Here is a 14539-nt window from a genome sequence, read left to right as displayed (position 1 = left end):
AGGTGTCAGCGGTGGCCAGGAGTGCCTTCGCACACTTAACACTTGTGCACCAGCTGCGCCCATACCTTGAGACGCCTGACTTGGCCATGGTAGTCCAAGCCTTAGTCACATCCGGTTTGGACTACTGCAAACCTCTCTAGGTAGGGCTGTCTTTGAAGATAGTTCGGAAGGTTCAAATGGTCCAGAGATTAGCAGCCAGGCTACTAACTGCAGCGTCATTCAGGGAAAGAACCACTCCCATGTTGCAGCAGCTCCACTGGGTGCCAGTCTGCTTCCGAGCTAAACACAAAGTGCTAGTTCTTACCTTTAAAGTTCTAAACAGCTTAGGTCCAGACTATTTGACAAACCACATCTCCCTCTACAGACCAACTCGGACACTGCAGTCATTGGAGGAGTTCCTCTTCTCAGATCTACCCCCATCCCAAGCACGGCTGATGGGAATGAGAGAAAGGGCCTTCTCCGTGGCTGCCCCCCACCTCTGGAACTCCCTTCCTAAGGAGTTAAAGATGCCCCCCTTCCTACTTTCAAAAAACAGCTGAAGGCATACCTTTGCTCACTGGCTTATGAGGGGGAGGAATAGTCGTTGGTAATACTGCCATTATACTTCTGATTAATAGTTGCCATCTGTTTCCGTGCCCTGCTCACCCCACCAGCTCAATAAATATCTTGAGCAATGATCGATTTGCCCCAAAGAAAGTGGGAAATTATTGTTTCCATTTGATGTTTGATGTTTTGTCTTATGTCTGTTATAACAGGCTGTGCTTTTTATTTAATTTTAGCTTGTTAAGTTATAATTCGTATTTATATGTTGGGTTGGATAAATTTTGTTAGTATGGATGTATTGTTTTTGTATTTGGGCGTTGAATGTTTGCCTTTTATGTTTGGAATCCGGCCTGAGTCCCTTTGGGGAGATAGAGCAAAATATAAATAGATTATTATTATTATTATTATTATTATTATTATTATTGAATCATCATTAATAGGTGAGGTGGAAACCCTCACTGAGGAAGTGAAGTTTGAAAAGCACTAAGATGGCCAAGTTACTATTCTTGTGCAAGCAGCACAGATTGAAAGTTTACCAAAAGCAATTTCCACAAGAAATCAAATGAGCCTGTTCTGTGGAAGACTATAAAGCAGCATCCCTTAAGGAAGTTCTTCCAGCAATTCCACATTTTGACCCCTATGCATTCCAAAGGATGTATGCAAAACATACAATGGAATCTGACACCATAATATTTTGAATTATAATGTAGACTTCATTCAGTGGAACCAACAGAGCCCAAAATGTTTCTTTTATACCCAGTCTGAAACATCCTTCAGAAGATGCCCTTGTGTACATCTGAAGTGAAGGATGTTGCATTGGGCTTTTTATTTTCTTTATACAAGAAAGTAATAAAAACAAGAGAAATAAAACACCCATCTTGTTTGAGGGACAGTGGATAAACTATTTGGCCCCTGGGCATTCTGGCTGAAACTGTGGAGACTATAATACAAAAAAAAGGCTAATATAATACTGCCAACAAACTCAAGTTAACTTTGCAACAGTGATATGTCCCTTTTTTACAATGGTGCATTACTGACCTCAGGCTCTGCTAATTCCTGCAGCCTCTTCCTTCCTCCTTCTTCCTGGTTTGCCCTTTCTAACCTCTGCCCTGTGATCTTGCACTCCCTTCTTGTACTACTCTTTCTCCTAGATCTACCGAATTCCTGAAATCCAGCATTCTCATTTTAAGGAAAAGTCTCTTCACACTTTGCTTACCCTTTTGGTGGAAGTAATAGCTGTACTAAGAACAGACATCAGCTTAATTATTTCTTTATTCTCAGAAATGATTTTGTAATAGTTCTTGGTTTGGATAGTAGAAGGCAAGTTCAAAGAAGCCGAATCTGAAGCAGTATCTAAAAATGCAAAAGAGAGAGAATCACAAATAATACATTATACATTTATAACATTGGCTACAGAGGTACAAAGAAGTAGAGTTGCATTAAAATATTTTGGTTAAAAAATGTGTTCTGAAGAGTTCACATGAAAAACTCAAAAATGTCCTAAAATTTTATGCTAAGAGTTAGATAAGAGCATAAGAAAGTACCTTATCATCTGTGCAGGCCAATATTGTTAGCTTTGGCTGCCTGCAGTCCCTCTGAGTTGTCAGAAAGAGTTTTTCCAGCTACAGATGCCTAGGATAGGACTTATGATTTTCAACATTCAAAGCATTTTCTGTACTACTGAAGTATGGTCCCATTTGTGCAACCTATTGACATCAATGCCTCCAGGCTAGATCTAGGGTTTTCCTGACAGCAGGCATGTAGCCGGGGAGGGGGGGGGCTTGAGGGGCTTCAGCCCCCCCCCCCCAATACTCAAAGTGGTCCGCGAGAAGGCCTTACTAGTACATTATTTAAACTGTTATGTTTATTAATATCATGATCTGATCACTGTGCTCAATATATCCCATATGCATGGGGCTATTGGGAAAATGATACAAAAGATTTGCTAGGGTAGATCCTCAGCCCCCCCCCCCTCCGAATCAAACTCAGCACCCCCCAAATCAAAATCCTGGCTACAGGCCTGCCTGACAGTGTCTTTTTCAAGTTTCTGTTAGAATGCTATATCTGCTTACGATAGTTTGTTATACCTCACAGCAGACTTTAACTAGCTTTATAATTTACATCTTATCAGTAATTCCCAAATCCAAAATATCTGAAATATAGATAGCTGAGATATTGATACATTTGGTTTCCGGTGGTTTAATGTAAACAAACTTTGTTTCAAGCATAAAATTATTTTAAAATGTGAGTATAAAATTACCTTTAACTTTTGTGTACACATTTTGTATTTAGACTTGCATCCAATTTCCAAGATATCAGATTATGGACATGCCAAAAAAAAATACAAAACACTTGTTGTCCAAGCATTTTGGATAAGGGATGCTGAAGTTATACATCAAGACATGAAAAAAATATCTTGGTGTACATGACATTTAACACACTACCTCATGTGCTTTCACTACATGTTTTAACATACAAAGCCATCCTTTGTTAGATACTTCTGAACTATTTGGAAAATGTTTTAAAACATGTTTCTTAAATGCCAGAAACTACTCTGAACACAGAAAGCAACATTTACTGCACAGAAAATAATAATTCAATGCTACAGAATGTAGAAAATGTGCTGTACTGCATAGATTTTTTTTAAAAAAAACCTGCATGTGGGTTTTGTCCAGAATAAGTCCTGAAATGCCAATAGTCTTCAAATAATGCAGGTTTCCAAGTTTTTTAAATCAGTAAGACTAGTTAAAATTATGCTTTTCCTCAAGACAAAATTAGCAAAGAAATAGCCCACCAGCTTCAAGACGCTGTTTCCCCAAAATACTGAGAATATTTACAATTTTCTTATTTTTTTTAAATAAAACTTATCCAAGATCATGTAAACCAGTGGTTCTCAACCTATGGGTCCCCAGATGTTTTGTCCTTCAACTCCCAGAAATCTTAACAGCTGGTAAACTGACTGGGATTTCTGGAAGTTAAAGGACAAAACATCTGGGGACACACAGGTTGAGAACCACTGATGTAAACTATCATAAATAGACATCTTTTAAAATAATTAATATTTGAAAGGAGATTCATCATGATCTACTACAGACTGTTCTGGCCTTTGTGGAAAAGGGTCTATACATTACACATTAAGCAGGAAATATGTTTGAGTCTTCCTTTGCCATATTTTAGAATTTCAAAAAAGCTGTAAAGTCAGGTTTGGGGCAATTATTGGTCCTTTATAGGGTTATTTTGTTTTGTTTTTTGAGAACAGAAATAGTAATCAATTCCCATTGGCCTATCTGTCTGAGGTTTCTGGAAACTGATTTCAAAAAACACCAGGAGGGCCAAAAGTGTTCTGACTTACATAATTGGAATTCCAAAGCAGGCAAGACTTAGGCATTTTATATGTTTACAGTATAAACTGGCTCTATCCCAGATAGTATGCATCTTGCAAAGTATTTTATATAGTCTGTGTTGGTATGCTGTAAGATTCCAGGGCTGAAAAGTGCTAACAAAACCTTTAAACATCAGTTCTGTCCATGGAAAGAACACTGTGAATTGTAACTTCTCTCATCTTGCATATGCCTTGACTGCAAATCTCTTCCATGTTTTTACTTTGCACTCTGGCTCGGTTCACAAATCTGTTTTGCTTCTGGGCCTTATATATTAGACCACTAATGGGATGAGAGTAGAGACATCACACTGGCAACAAAGATCTGCCTAGTCAAAGCCATGGTATTCCCTGTAGTAACCTACGGATGTGAGAGCTGGACCGTAGGGAAGGCTGAGCGAAGGAAGATAGATGCTTTTGAGGAAAGTGTTGGAGGAAAGTTCTGAGAGTGCCTTGGACTGCGAGAAGATCCAACCAGTCCATCCTCCAGGAAATAAAGCCCGACTGCTCATTGGAGGGAAGGATACTAGAGACAAAGTTGAAGTACTTTGGCCACATCATGAGGAGACAGCAAAGCCTAGAGAAGACAATTATGCTGGGGAAAGTGGAAGGTAAAAGGAAGAGGGGCCGACCAAGGGCAAGATGGATGGATGGCATCCTTGAAGTGACTGGACTGACCTTGAAGGAGCTGGGGGTGGTGACAGCCGACAGGGAGCTCTGGCGTGGACTGGTCCATGAGGCCACGAAGAGTCGGAGACAACTGAACGAATGAACAACAAATGGGATGAGAAATGATCCCATTTGATCTATTTAGAATAATAGATCATGGCAACATTTTGATGCACTTGCTAACAAATCCTAACCAAGGGGAGATTCATGCATACACACGCAAGAGTAAAAGTATTACCAAGGATGTTTTCAACTTCAGTTTGTTGCATTTCATTCTCAGAATCACCATCACCATCATTTTGTAAAGCAGCCATTTTTCTTTCTAGCATGCCTTTCTGTGGGAAAACGAAGAAGAAAAAGATTTGGTGGTGGCGGCAAACTGGATATAAAGGACCATATCCTCAAAGCACTCAGATGCACATGACCACATACCTTGGACAGTCTCTCCTTACTCCATTGGCCAACTCCTTTCATAACACTTACAATAGTGTCTACAGCTCTGCTGAGTGTTTGCTGGACTTCCTCAAGAGACGGCATTATAGCAAAATTTGGGATGGAAAGAATAACATTTGCCTGAAATATAGGCTGAACAATTGGCTTCTGCTTAAGAGCATTCTCATTATCTAGGTGGAAATACAAAACAAAGTACTTATTATGCTTCTTGACTGGTGAAGCAAGTATGACCCATGTCTTCTAACCAACCCTAGTGGCTCATTTTATATTAGAACAGGATATATTTGGGGAGAAATAGTGGTATCTGCTGCTAAGAAAGTACGAGATGCCCACTCTTCTCATTTGGCTTGTACTGTTCAAGTGAAATGAAGCCTCCCTGTTCAAACTTAACATAGCAAGTGCAAAAAAGATGCTGGGTGGATGCCATCATATCCAGAGTCTGGTCCATGCTTGCCAAGCAAACATGAAAATTGGAGAATAAGAATAATGGCTTGGCATTTGGTCTGCGGAAATTGTATTTGTCTTCATTAAAAACTCAAAGGAATGGCATACATTAAATTTCCAATATCTGCATTGAGTTCTCCATACCACAATAACACAAGCTGTGAGATCACGTTGAACCCAGTCATTTCTTTTCAAAGAGCACCATTCTGTCAATGCAGAAGTAACACTTATCAGTGAAGGATTATTTCATTGCAAGTCTTAATAACAGAATTCACTGTTGTTCAAAAGAAAAAGAGGGGTTTTTTTTTCATTTCTATTTGAATCTGTTTGCACTTCCAAAACTTCAATTAAACAGGAAAAATGCACCTCACCTTTCTCATCCATTAACACAAGAATGAATTGCACCAATATGTCAAGGAAAAATGGATACATGAATGTAGAAATCTAAAGTGCTTAGTTTGATGACTAGGGCCTGTTTTGAATATAAGATGTAACTGTGAAATGCAGTCCTATCTTTGTATAGTAGAGAATGGTATCATCAGCAGTATTACTTGTCCACTTCTTCCTTGATACATGCTACATTTACACATGACTTCATAATGACAAACATCTTATAATATAGGTGGCTAAGGAGAAACCAATTAGCTCTGGTAGTCCTATCTTGTATGACATAAGTGATATTGTAGATACATTTCTAGGTTACAGGTATATTCCCAATGCATTTCAGTAAACTGAGATCAAACAATACCCCATCTTAAATTTTCTACAGGAGACAAATATTCTGTATGTTTCATTATCATCTACCATTGCCACAACGAGCCAGCTCTATCAAACATAGCTTGGTAAACTAGGGAACATTTAAACTATTTTAAAAATGTGTCCAGTTGCAGAAGGAAAGCAGTGGCTACCTAAGAAGCTGATAATAGAAGAAGCTTGAATGCGCTTGCGTATGGTCTCCAGGGTATTGCGAGTAACCTTCAAAAGAGCATCCACATTACGATGGCTGAAATGAGATAGCAGTTCTTGGGCTTCTTCTTCTAGCATTTCCATTTCTTTCTTCTTTTTCTTAGTTAAAGGAGTAGATAATGCTGTTGAAAGTTGGCTAGGGGTGTGTGATGAAGCTAACATATCTGGTGGGCCATCATCTTCTGCTGCTGGGAATAACAAGTAATTGAATTAGAGTTCTGCTCACATTCTAAGAAAAATCTTAGTATCTGATGTAGAGATATTGTGCCTTGTGCATGTAGCTATATGGCTTCATGGTTGTCAGAGATCAGGATTTGTGCCATTGTATCCTATTCTCTGTTGCTAATAAGCAAGTCCCAAAGAGAATTTGACTGATGTCAAGGAAACATTTAGAGATCTCCTAAAACATGAAGATTAATCCTAAATGAAGTAGAAACAGCCACTTAATCCTAATCAAAATGGAGATACTTACTATGTACTATGTAATGAGTTCTATAAGTGTCGCAATTCCAAAATCAACACGTGTGACAGCTGCGCCCATATCTTGAGATGCCAGATCTAGCCATGGTAATCCATGCCTTAGTCACATCCCGCTTGGAATACTACTTACCTTCATCAATTTCCTCAGTTCTGCTTTCAGTATCACTTTTGTTTTGTGCATCCATATCCAATAACATGTTGATAAGCTCATTGGTTGCTTCTTCTACTAATGAGCTTTTCAGATGCAACGTATATGCACCCTTAGTACAGAGTTCCTGAAAATAAATGGAGTATCGATAGTAGTCTGATTTAAGTCTAGTTTAGCAATGCCAATGGCTCAAATTATATCATGTGGTGCATATACAGAGGAAAAGATCAGACTCAACTTTGAGAGCCGTGGATTTTGTTTCATCATTGCTCTTCTATAATGGAAGGCTCTAATGGAATAGCTGAATTTTTTATGAATGGAGGGAGAAGAGGAAATGAATAATTTCCTCTTTCAACTGCAGCTAATTTCAGATTCTTTCTGGGGGTTATCTCCATCTCTGGACACCTTAGTATGCAATTTGTGATGATGGTTAAACCAGATAGCCAAAATCACCACCAACACTCCACTTAAGCATTCTTAAGTATTGGAATTTCAGCATATGTTTATGAGAAATTATCAGGCTTGTTGGTACTATTTCAGGTGATTTCTGATAAGTATTCACAGATGCATCTACATAACATTCTCTTTAGGGAAAGATACAGGCATGGGTACTTAACTTCATTATATTACTTTACATGGAAGGCATTTTTTATTCATCACATCATTTTATATGGCCAGCATATTATATTTTAATAAGAATATGTATTGTCAAAGGCTTTCATTGCTGGAGTCACTGGGTTGTTGTAGGGTTTTTGGGCTGTGTGGCCATGTTCTAGAGCATGGCCATACAGCCCAAAAAACCTACAACAACCTTAATAAGAATATTTTGTATAGACATCTTTCTATTCTGGTCTACAACAGACCTTGAAAGAATTAACACCTAGGAGAACATGATCCTTCTAAAACACTGCACACTGACTTTTATTTATCAATATCATTGTCATCGTCATCATAAAATAGTAGTACATAAACTCATGTCTATTCTTAGTATAGCCATTCCAGTATCAACATAAATCAGCACTTTAGGGTAGTATTTCCGAGCAGTTATCCGTCTATTGCAGTGGTTCTCAACCTGGGGTCCCCAGATGTTTTTGGCCTACAACTCCCAGAAATCCTAGCCAGTTTACCAGCTATTAGGATTTCTAGGAATTGAAGGCCAAAAACATCTGGGGACCCCAGGTTGAGAACCACTGGTCTATTGTTTCATTAGGAAGAGCATGCATTTATGGAAGCAGTCACATTGCTTCTATTAGTATGAAAGCAGAAAAACATAGCTAAGACAATTATCCTTCATCTCCCCTAGAAACTAGACCTATATAATAATACCTTGGTCATGTGAAGAAATTGCTCACAGGTCAGTGGATCATCTTCTGGAAGGTTGCAGAGGGGCACTGTGCTCATTTCTTGAAGAACAGCATTAATACGAAATTCTATCAAGTCATTTATTCGATCTAGCAGCAGCTCAAGGTCAGCTTGAAAGACAAAGAGGAAAGCGAATATAGTTCACAAATCTGTGACTTTCAGAAATGACCTTTTCTTCTTTTGAGCAAGAACTTGTTAATATGTTAAGAGAATATGGAAACTTTTACAACCATCATTAAATAACATCCTTCTTACATAACAATCAGATTGCTTTTCAGCTCGAAAACATCTAAGAGGTCAGCAGAAAAATATCAAGTGCAATTGTTCTTTATAAGAAACTCAAAGGTAAACCAAAACTGTGCAAGATATTTTGATACAGCCCTCAAAGGGCTGAGGAAGTTTGGTAGCTGACACACCTTTTGGAACCTTAGCTGCTACTAAACAATAGTATAGCAGTATTAGGAAAGTATGACCTACAACAGAATTTTTTTAAAAAAAATATGTATGTCTTCACAAGACTTATTTTTCCTTACAACAGAAAAAGAAATGTCTGGAGCCCACACTAAGGTGAAAATGGCAGCAAGTGTTAACCAATGTAAATACACACGAGCATAGGAAACAAATGCAATTGGACTATTTACAATGGTGTAACAAAAATAATATTCATGTTTTCCAAATAATTAGTCGGATCTTCCAAAAGTCGTATGGACAAACTTTAACACATCCAAAACAGTCCCATGTGAGTTCAAGATTGATTTTGTTATGGTTTGGTCAGCAACTAGGGCCATGCACTTCATGTATAGCCATAAGAATCTCATCCAAATGGCATTTGCACATCAGCAAAGAGAAGCGGAACATATTAACTAGAAACAAAATGTGAACTTAGCAATTGTCTTAGCTGAGGATTAGTTTAGCTGACTGTCTTCCTGCTATCATTTAAGGCATTTTATCAAAGGGTGCATCTACACTGTAAAATCAATGAAGTTTGACACCACTTTAACTACAATGGCTCAATACTATGGAATCATAGGAGATGTAATTTTACAAGGTTTTTTGTCTTTTCTGACAAAGACTATTGGTGCCTCACCAAAGCACTATTCCTAGCATTCCATACCATTGAGCAGTGTCAATTAATTGTCGAAGGCTTTCATGGCCGGAATCACTGGATTGTTGTAGGTTTTTTTGGGCTATATGGCCATGTTCTAGAGGCATTTCTCCTGATGTTTCACCTGCATCTATGGCAAGCATCCTCAGAGGTAGTGAGGTCAATTAATGTTATGACAAACTGCATTAGTTCTGCAATATCAGGATTTCCCACACCATAGAGCAACGGAGATTGGGAGATCATTTGGCTTCAGGATGGAGACCTGCTGTAATAATTCGCCAGGAAATGAAAAAGAGGCAGGGCCTAGCCTGCTCGTAAAATGCAATTCACCCTCCACCTTTCCTCTTGGATTTCTTCAACACATCACCACACCTTCTTACACAGTGTTATAACATTGGTTGCTATGGACTAAGTAGAACCCCCCCCCCCCTTTAACCTACACTGTCATGAAGAATTGGACAATTGGCTAAGGGTGGTGTCTTTAATAGGCCTCCATGACAAGTGCTGGGGGAAAATACAAACTGTTTTGGGTTTTTTTGGTCGTGTCAGGAGTAACTCCTGGTGTGAGAGAATTGGCCGTTTGCAAGGACGTTGCCCAGGGGACGCCTGGATGATTTGATGTTTTTATCATCCTTGTGGGAGGCTTCTCTCATGTCCCCACATGAGGAGCTGGAGCTGATAGAGGGAGCTCATCCGCCTTTCCCCGGATTCGAACCTGCGACCTGTTGGTCTTCAGTCCTGCCGGCACAGGGTTTTAACCCACTGCGCCACCGGGGGCTCCATACAAACTGGTGATACGCCTTCTGGAGCATTTGTGGAGAATGGGAATTTGGAACTGCCCCTGGATATCATATGATATGTGAGGATGGAGAAAAATCTGTCCTTGGGCCTGGTTTATGGGTATCTTCCATCTCTGGAGGCTTGGTGGTCTGGGCCTCCCACCCTCTTACTAGCCTTTCAATTCAAACTGGCTTGGGAGCAACCCTGACTTTCTGGGATTCCTCTAAGGGGCTATTGTGTTTTTGCCCAGCAGAGGCAGGGGGATCTGATCTGGGGAGACTGATGGCTCCAGCCACTCCCATACCAAGTTACTCCCCCCATTTTGATTTGGTTGTCACAAAAAAATCAGTAAATAGGTAACAGCTAATAAAGTTGCCCTGATTTTATCCCATCTTTGGTGTTGGATCTCTTTATTCCTCAGGATGGGCAGCAAAGGCACAGCCAATATTAGAAATATTGGATCTGTCTGAACTGAACAGTCATACACAAAGTCTCAACATGCATGTGACTTTGCATGTGTATGCTTGTAGCTCTCTTGGGGAAGTATCAGACATTATCCTGTTGATAAACATACCAAGTTTGTTCAATATATTCTGCAAGTACATCTCAATATTTAGGGATGTCCAGGTCAAGGTGGTCATTCCAGGCTGCATAGCCTCATCCACTTTAGCCACATGAGGGGCCATTAGCACATGAAGGGGAGCTTGGATTTTGGATTTAACTCTCTTATATTCTGCCAGCATCATCTGAAATGAGAACCAATGAGGAATATAAGCATACGGTGGAATCCATTGTTCACTATACATTCTGAGCCGTCCTCTATTGACTTCAAAGCTTATTTCAATAACCTACATATTGCAACCTGGCTAGATTTGGCAACCATGTTGCTGTTGCATTCCCAGGCAGCAAAATCAGCCTTCTTAAGTCCATGTTAAGTGGCCATAGCCTTTGGTGAGAGTTATTGAAGTGACTGGCTTGAGCTTGATGGAGATGGGATGCTGACAGCTGACAGGGAGCTCTGGCGTGGGCTGGTCCATGAGGTCACAAAGAGTTGGAAGTGACTGAACAAATAAACAACAACACTGGAATTGCAGTTGAACTACTTGTGAATGTACTGTAGAAGGCTTTAACAGCCAGGATCACTGGAGTGTTACCTGTAACATAATTCACTTTTTCAAGGTGGATGATGTAACAACTAACATTACTTTATCTCACCACTCCACTTTATATCTCCCCAGATTTTACTAGACAAAAGAGTTAAAATCCCCAGATTTTACTAGATAAAAGAGTTAAATCAAAGGCAGCAATACTGTTTCCTACCATAACTATGGCAGCCTAAGTAGCAGATCAAGAGGCAGTGCAATTCCAGAAATGACCACAGGCCCAACACAGGCCCAACCCAACACAGGAAAGTGTGACATTAAAAATGATCTCAAAACACAAAATGATCTCAAAACACAAAACTGCTCTGATGATGTCATTAAGCATGATCCTTAAGCAATTGTATTTTATTATGCCACTCAACAAAAAGAGAAATATACATCCTCATTTTTCAAGGCAATTCTCTCACCATGAAATTTTTCTTACTTGCCCTGAGAACTATGTAAGAGGAGTCAAACCCTAAAATCTGGGATCCCAAACTCTGATGGCCTCTATGCTGCTTATGAACTGTCAGGACAGCTTGTCTGGCAGGCCCGTAGCCAGGATTTTGATTCGGGGGGGGGGGCTAAGTCTGAGTGAAAGAGGGTCTACCCTAGCAAACCTTTTGTATAATCCCAATACCCCCATGCATATGAGATATATTGAGCATGGTGATCAGATCATGATATGAATAAACATAACAGTTTAAATAATGTACCAGTAAAGCCTTTTCGCAGACCACCATGAGAATTTGGGGGGGGGGGGCTGAAGCCCCCAAAGCCCCCCCCCCCCCTCGGCTACATGCCTGTTGCCTCGTAACTGAAATGGCCATATCTTCCAACCCTGTGCTACCACTCTACACCCAAAAGTATATTCACTGGCAGGACAGAGCATTGTACCAGCCTAAGTGAAAAGGAGGATTCTGTGCAAATTTAACACTATATAAATACATTCAACAGCAAATACTATACAGCTATTGAAATAAGAAAGGAAACCATCTGATCAAGTTAAAAGTACTCGAGATTCCTTAAGAGTTGGGGGGGGGGGTTGTGATGCTGCTTTCCATAATAATATTCTGAAGCAAGCCAAAATGGTTGTGCATAAAGACTTTTCTGCCTGGAGATAATAGTTTTTAAACAAGCAAGATGGAAACTTATCCTTCACATTTTTTTAGGAATTGCTAATAAAATTGCATTCAAAATGCTGGAATCTCTTGAAACCCCAACAGTTATATTTTAAGCAATGCAAAAATACCTGCAGTTTATTCACATCCTTTTTATAAGAGTCACTTTTTTGCTGAAGAGCAATGGCAAATGGTGGTATTTCTAGCCCCATGCGAGCCATGCACTGAGTTTCTCTTATTAAAGTGAGAATCTCTGGATCAAAATTCACAAAGATTTCTCCAGTCTCTGGAGCTTTCACTAGCAATGATGCCTGAAGTCCTGCTTTACATAGCTGCACCTGTACACAAGAAATGCACATAAGATATCAGGCAAAGCAAAATTTGTTTGGATTGGCTTTTTTTCCAAACCATTGTTAAACAGAGATGGAAGCAGATGCAAGTTGACTATTCATTATCTGAAATGCTTGGGATCAGAAGTGTGGTGTATTTTTAAAAAATATTGGATATAAACAATGAGATATTTTGGAGTCATATATAAATCTGAATTCATTCAGTTTTATAATTACACACATAGCCTAAAGGAAATTTTATACATTATATTTTAAATAATTTTGTACATGAAATAAATTTTGTGTACATTAAAAGCAAAGATGAAAGTTTTTAAGATCATGTCAGGGGCTGCTGTGGTTTTATATATTTTAATAGATTTAATCTGAATTGTTTTTTATATTAATGATGTTTAATACTGTATTAAAGTTTGTAGATTTGTATATTTAAATTGTATTGTAATGATTTTATTGTTAGCCACTTTGAGTCTCCTTGTGGAGAGAGAAAGTGGGATACAAAGGAGGAGGAGGAGAAAGAGAAAGAGAAAGAGAAAGAGGAGATCATCTTAGCCACTTATGTGAACAATTCTGAATTTTGGAATTCCAGATAAGGAATGGTCAATTCACTACCCAAGAATCCCAGCCATTAGTACCCATGGTCAATGATGAAGGAAGCCATAATCCCAAACAACTGGAGAGCACCAAAATAAACAAAGATAATCTAGACCAGTAATTCTCAACCTATTATAAGCATCTGGCCAACAATGAGACAAACCAGTGTCAGAATCCTGTTCTACAAATTAGTTGGAATGATTCTGAAAAAAGTTTTTAATTTATTGTCTTTTTATGAAAATATTTCAACATGGATATTTGTGATCTCTTGGCAGTTTTTGGCAACAGAAAACTGACAAAAATCAATAGATTTAAGACTGACAGATGAAATATTTCTTACAGCAAGCCAAAGATTTCCCATCATCATTATCATCAAGACTTGGAGCCTGGGCTTTCATTTTCTCCCTTTTCTTGATCATCCTTTCCATATGCTAGATCACCCTTTCCATGTGCTTTGGAATTCACTACCCAGGAATCCCAGCCAGTATTACCTATGGTCAGGGATGAAGGAAGCCATAATCCCAAACAACTGGAGATCACCAAAATAAACAAAGATAATCTAGACCAGTGGTTCTCAACCTGTGGGTCCCCAGATGTTTTGACCTTCAACTCCCAGACATCCTAACAGCTGGTAAACTGGCTGGGATTTCTGGGAGTTGTAGGCCAAAACACCTGGGGACCCACAGGTTGAGAACCACTGCTCTAGACTGTTGAGACTTCCTCAAGGCCATAATAAAATTTCCCTGTCTGACTCTCCAAATTGTTTTTAAACAGGTGATACAAAAATCTCCACCTTCTGCATATCAAGTCAGTCGCCTATGTACAGGAGGCCTGAGCTGTGGCACTCATCTCACCATACTACAAAGTGTTCGTAACGCTGCCAAAGCAGAATTCTATGTCACAAATTTAGCTAGTCATGTAATCGCCTTACAAACATATACTTTGGTTTTTGATAGCAAGGCTCTATTGTTGTCATCCAGTATTTCATCAACAGAGTGACATATCCTGA

At 39.2% G+C, this 14539-nt stretch overlaps 1 protein-coding gene across 1 annotated transcript in view; it reads right to left on the bottom strand.

Annotated features, from left to right (window-relative positions):
- Positions 1–14539, bottom strand: part of DNAH5 (dynein axonemal heavy chain 5) — a 209979-nt gene that overhangs the window by 141743 nt on the left and 53697 nt on the right. Inside the window, exons 15-22 of the mRNA XM_067467539.1 lie at positions 12724–12930; positions 10904–11075; positions 8409–8554; positions 7065–7209; positions 6397–6639; positions 5024–5214; positions 4830–4926; positions 1760–1896 (exon numbers count right to left, since the gene is read on the bottom strand). Of these exons, the coding sequence (XP_067323640.1) occupies positions 1760–1896; positions 4830–4926; positions 5024–5214; positions 6397–6639; positions 7065–7209; positions 8409–8554; positions 10904–11075; positions 12724–12930 (1338 nt within the window). The remainder of the gene's footprint in view (positions 1–1759; positions 1897–4829; positions 4927–5023; positions 5215–6396; positions 6640–7064; positions 7210–8408; positions 8555–10903; positions 11076–12723; positions 12931–14539) is intronic.

The sequence above is a fragment of the Anolis sagrei genome, chromosome 4 (assembly GCF_037176765.1).
Source record: "Anolis sagrei isolate rAnoSag1 chromosome 4, rAnoSag1.mat, whole genome shotgun sequence".
NCBI classification, from domain to species: Eukaryota; Metazoa; Chordata; class Lepidosauria; order Squamata; family Dactyloidae; genus Anolis; species Anolis sagrei.
The sequence above is the reverse complement of the archived record's forward strand: the minus strand, read 5'-3'. Positions and strand labels throughout refer to the sequence as shown.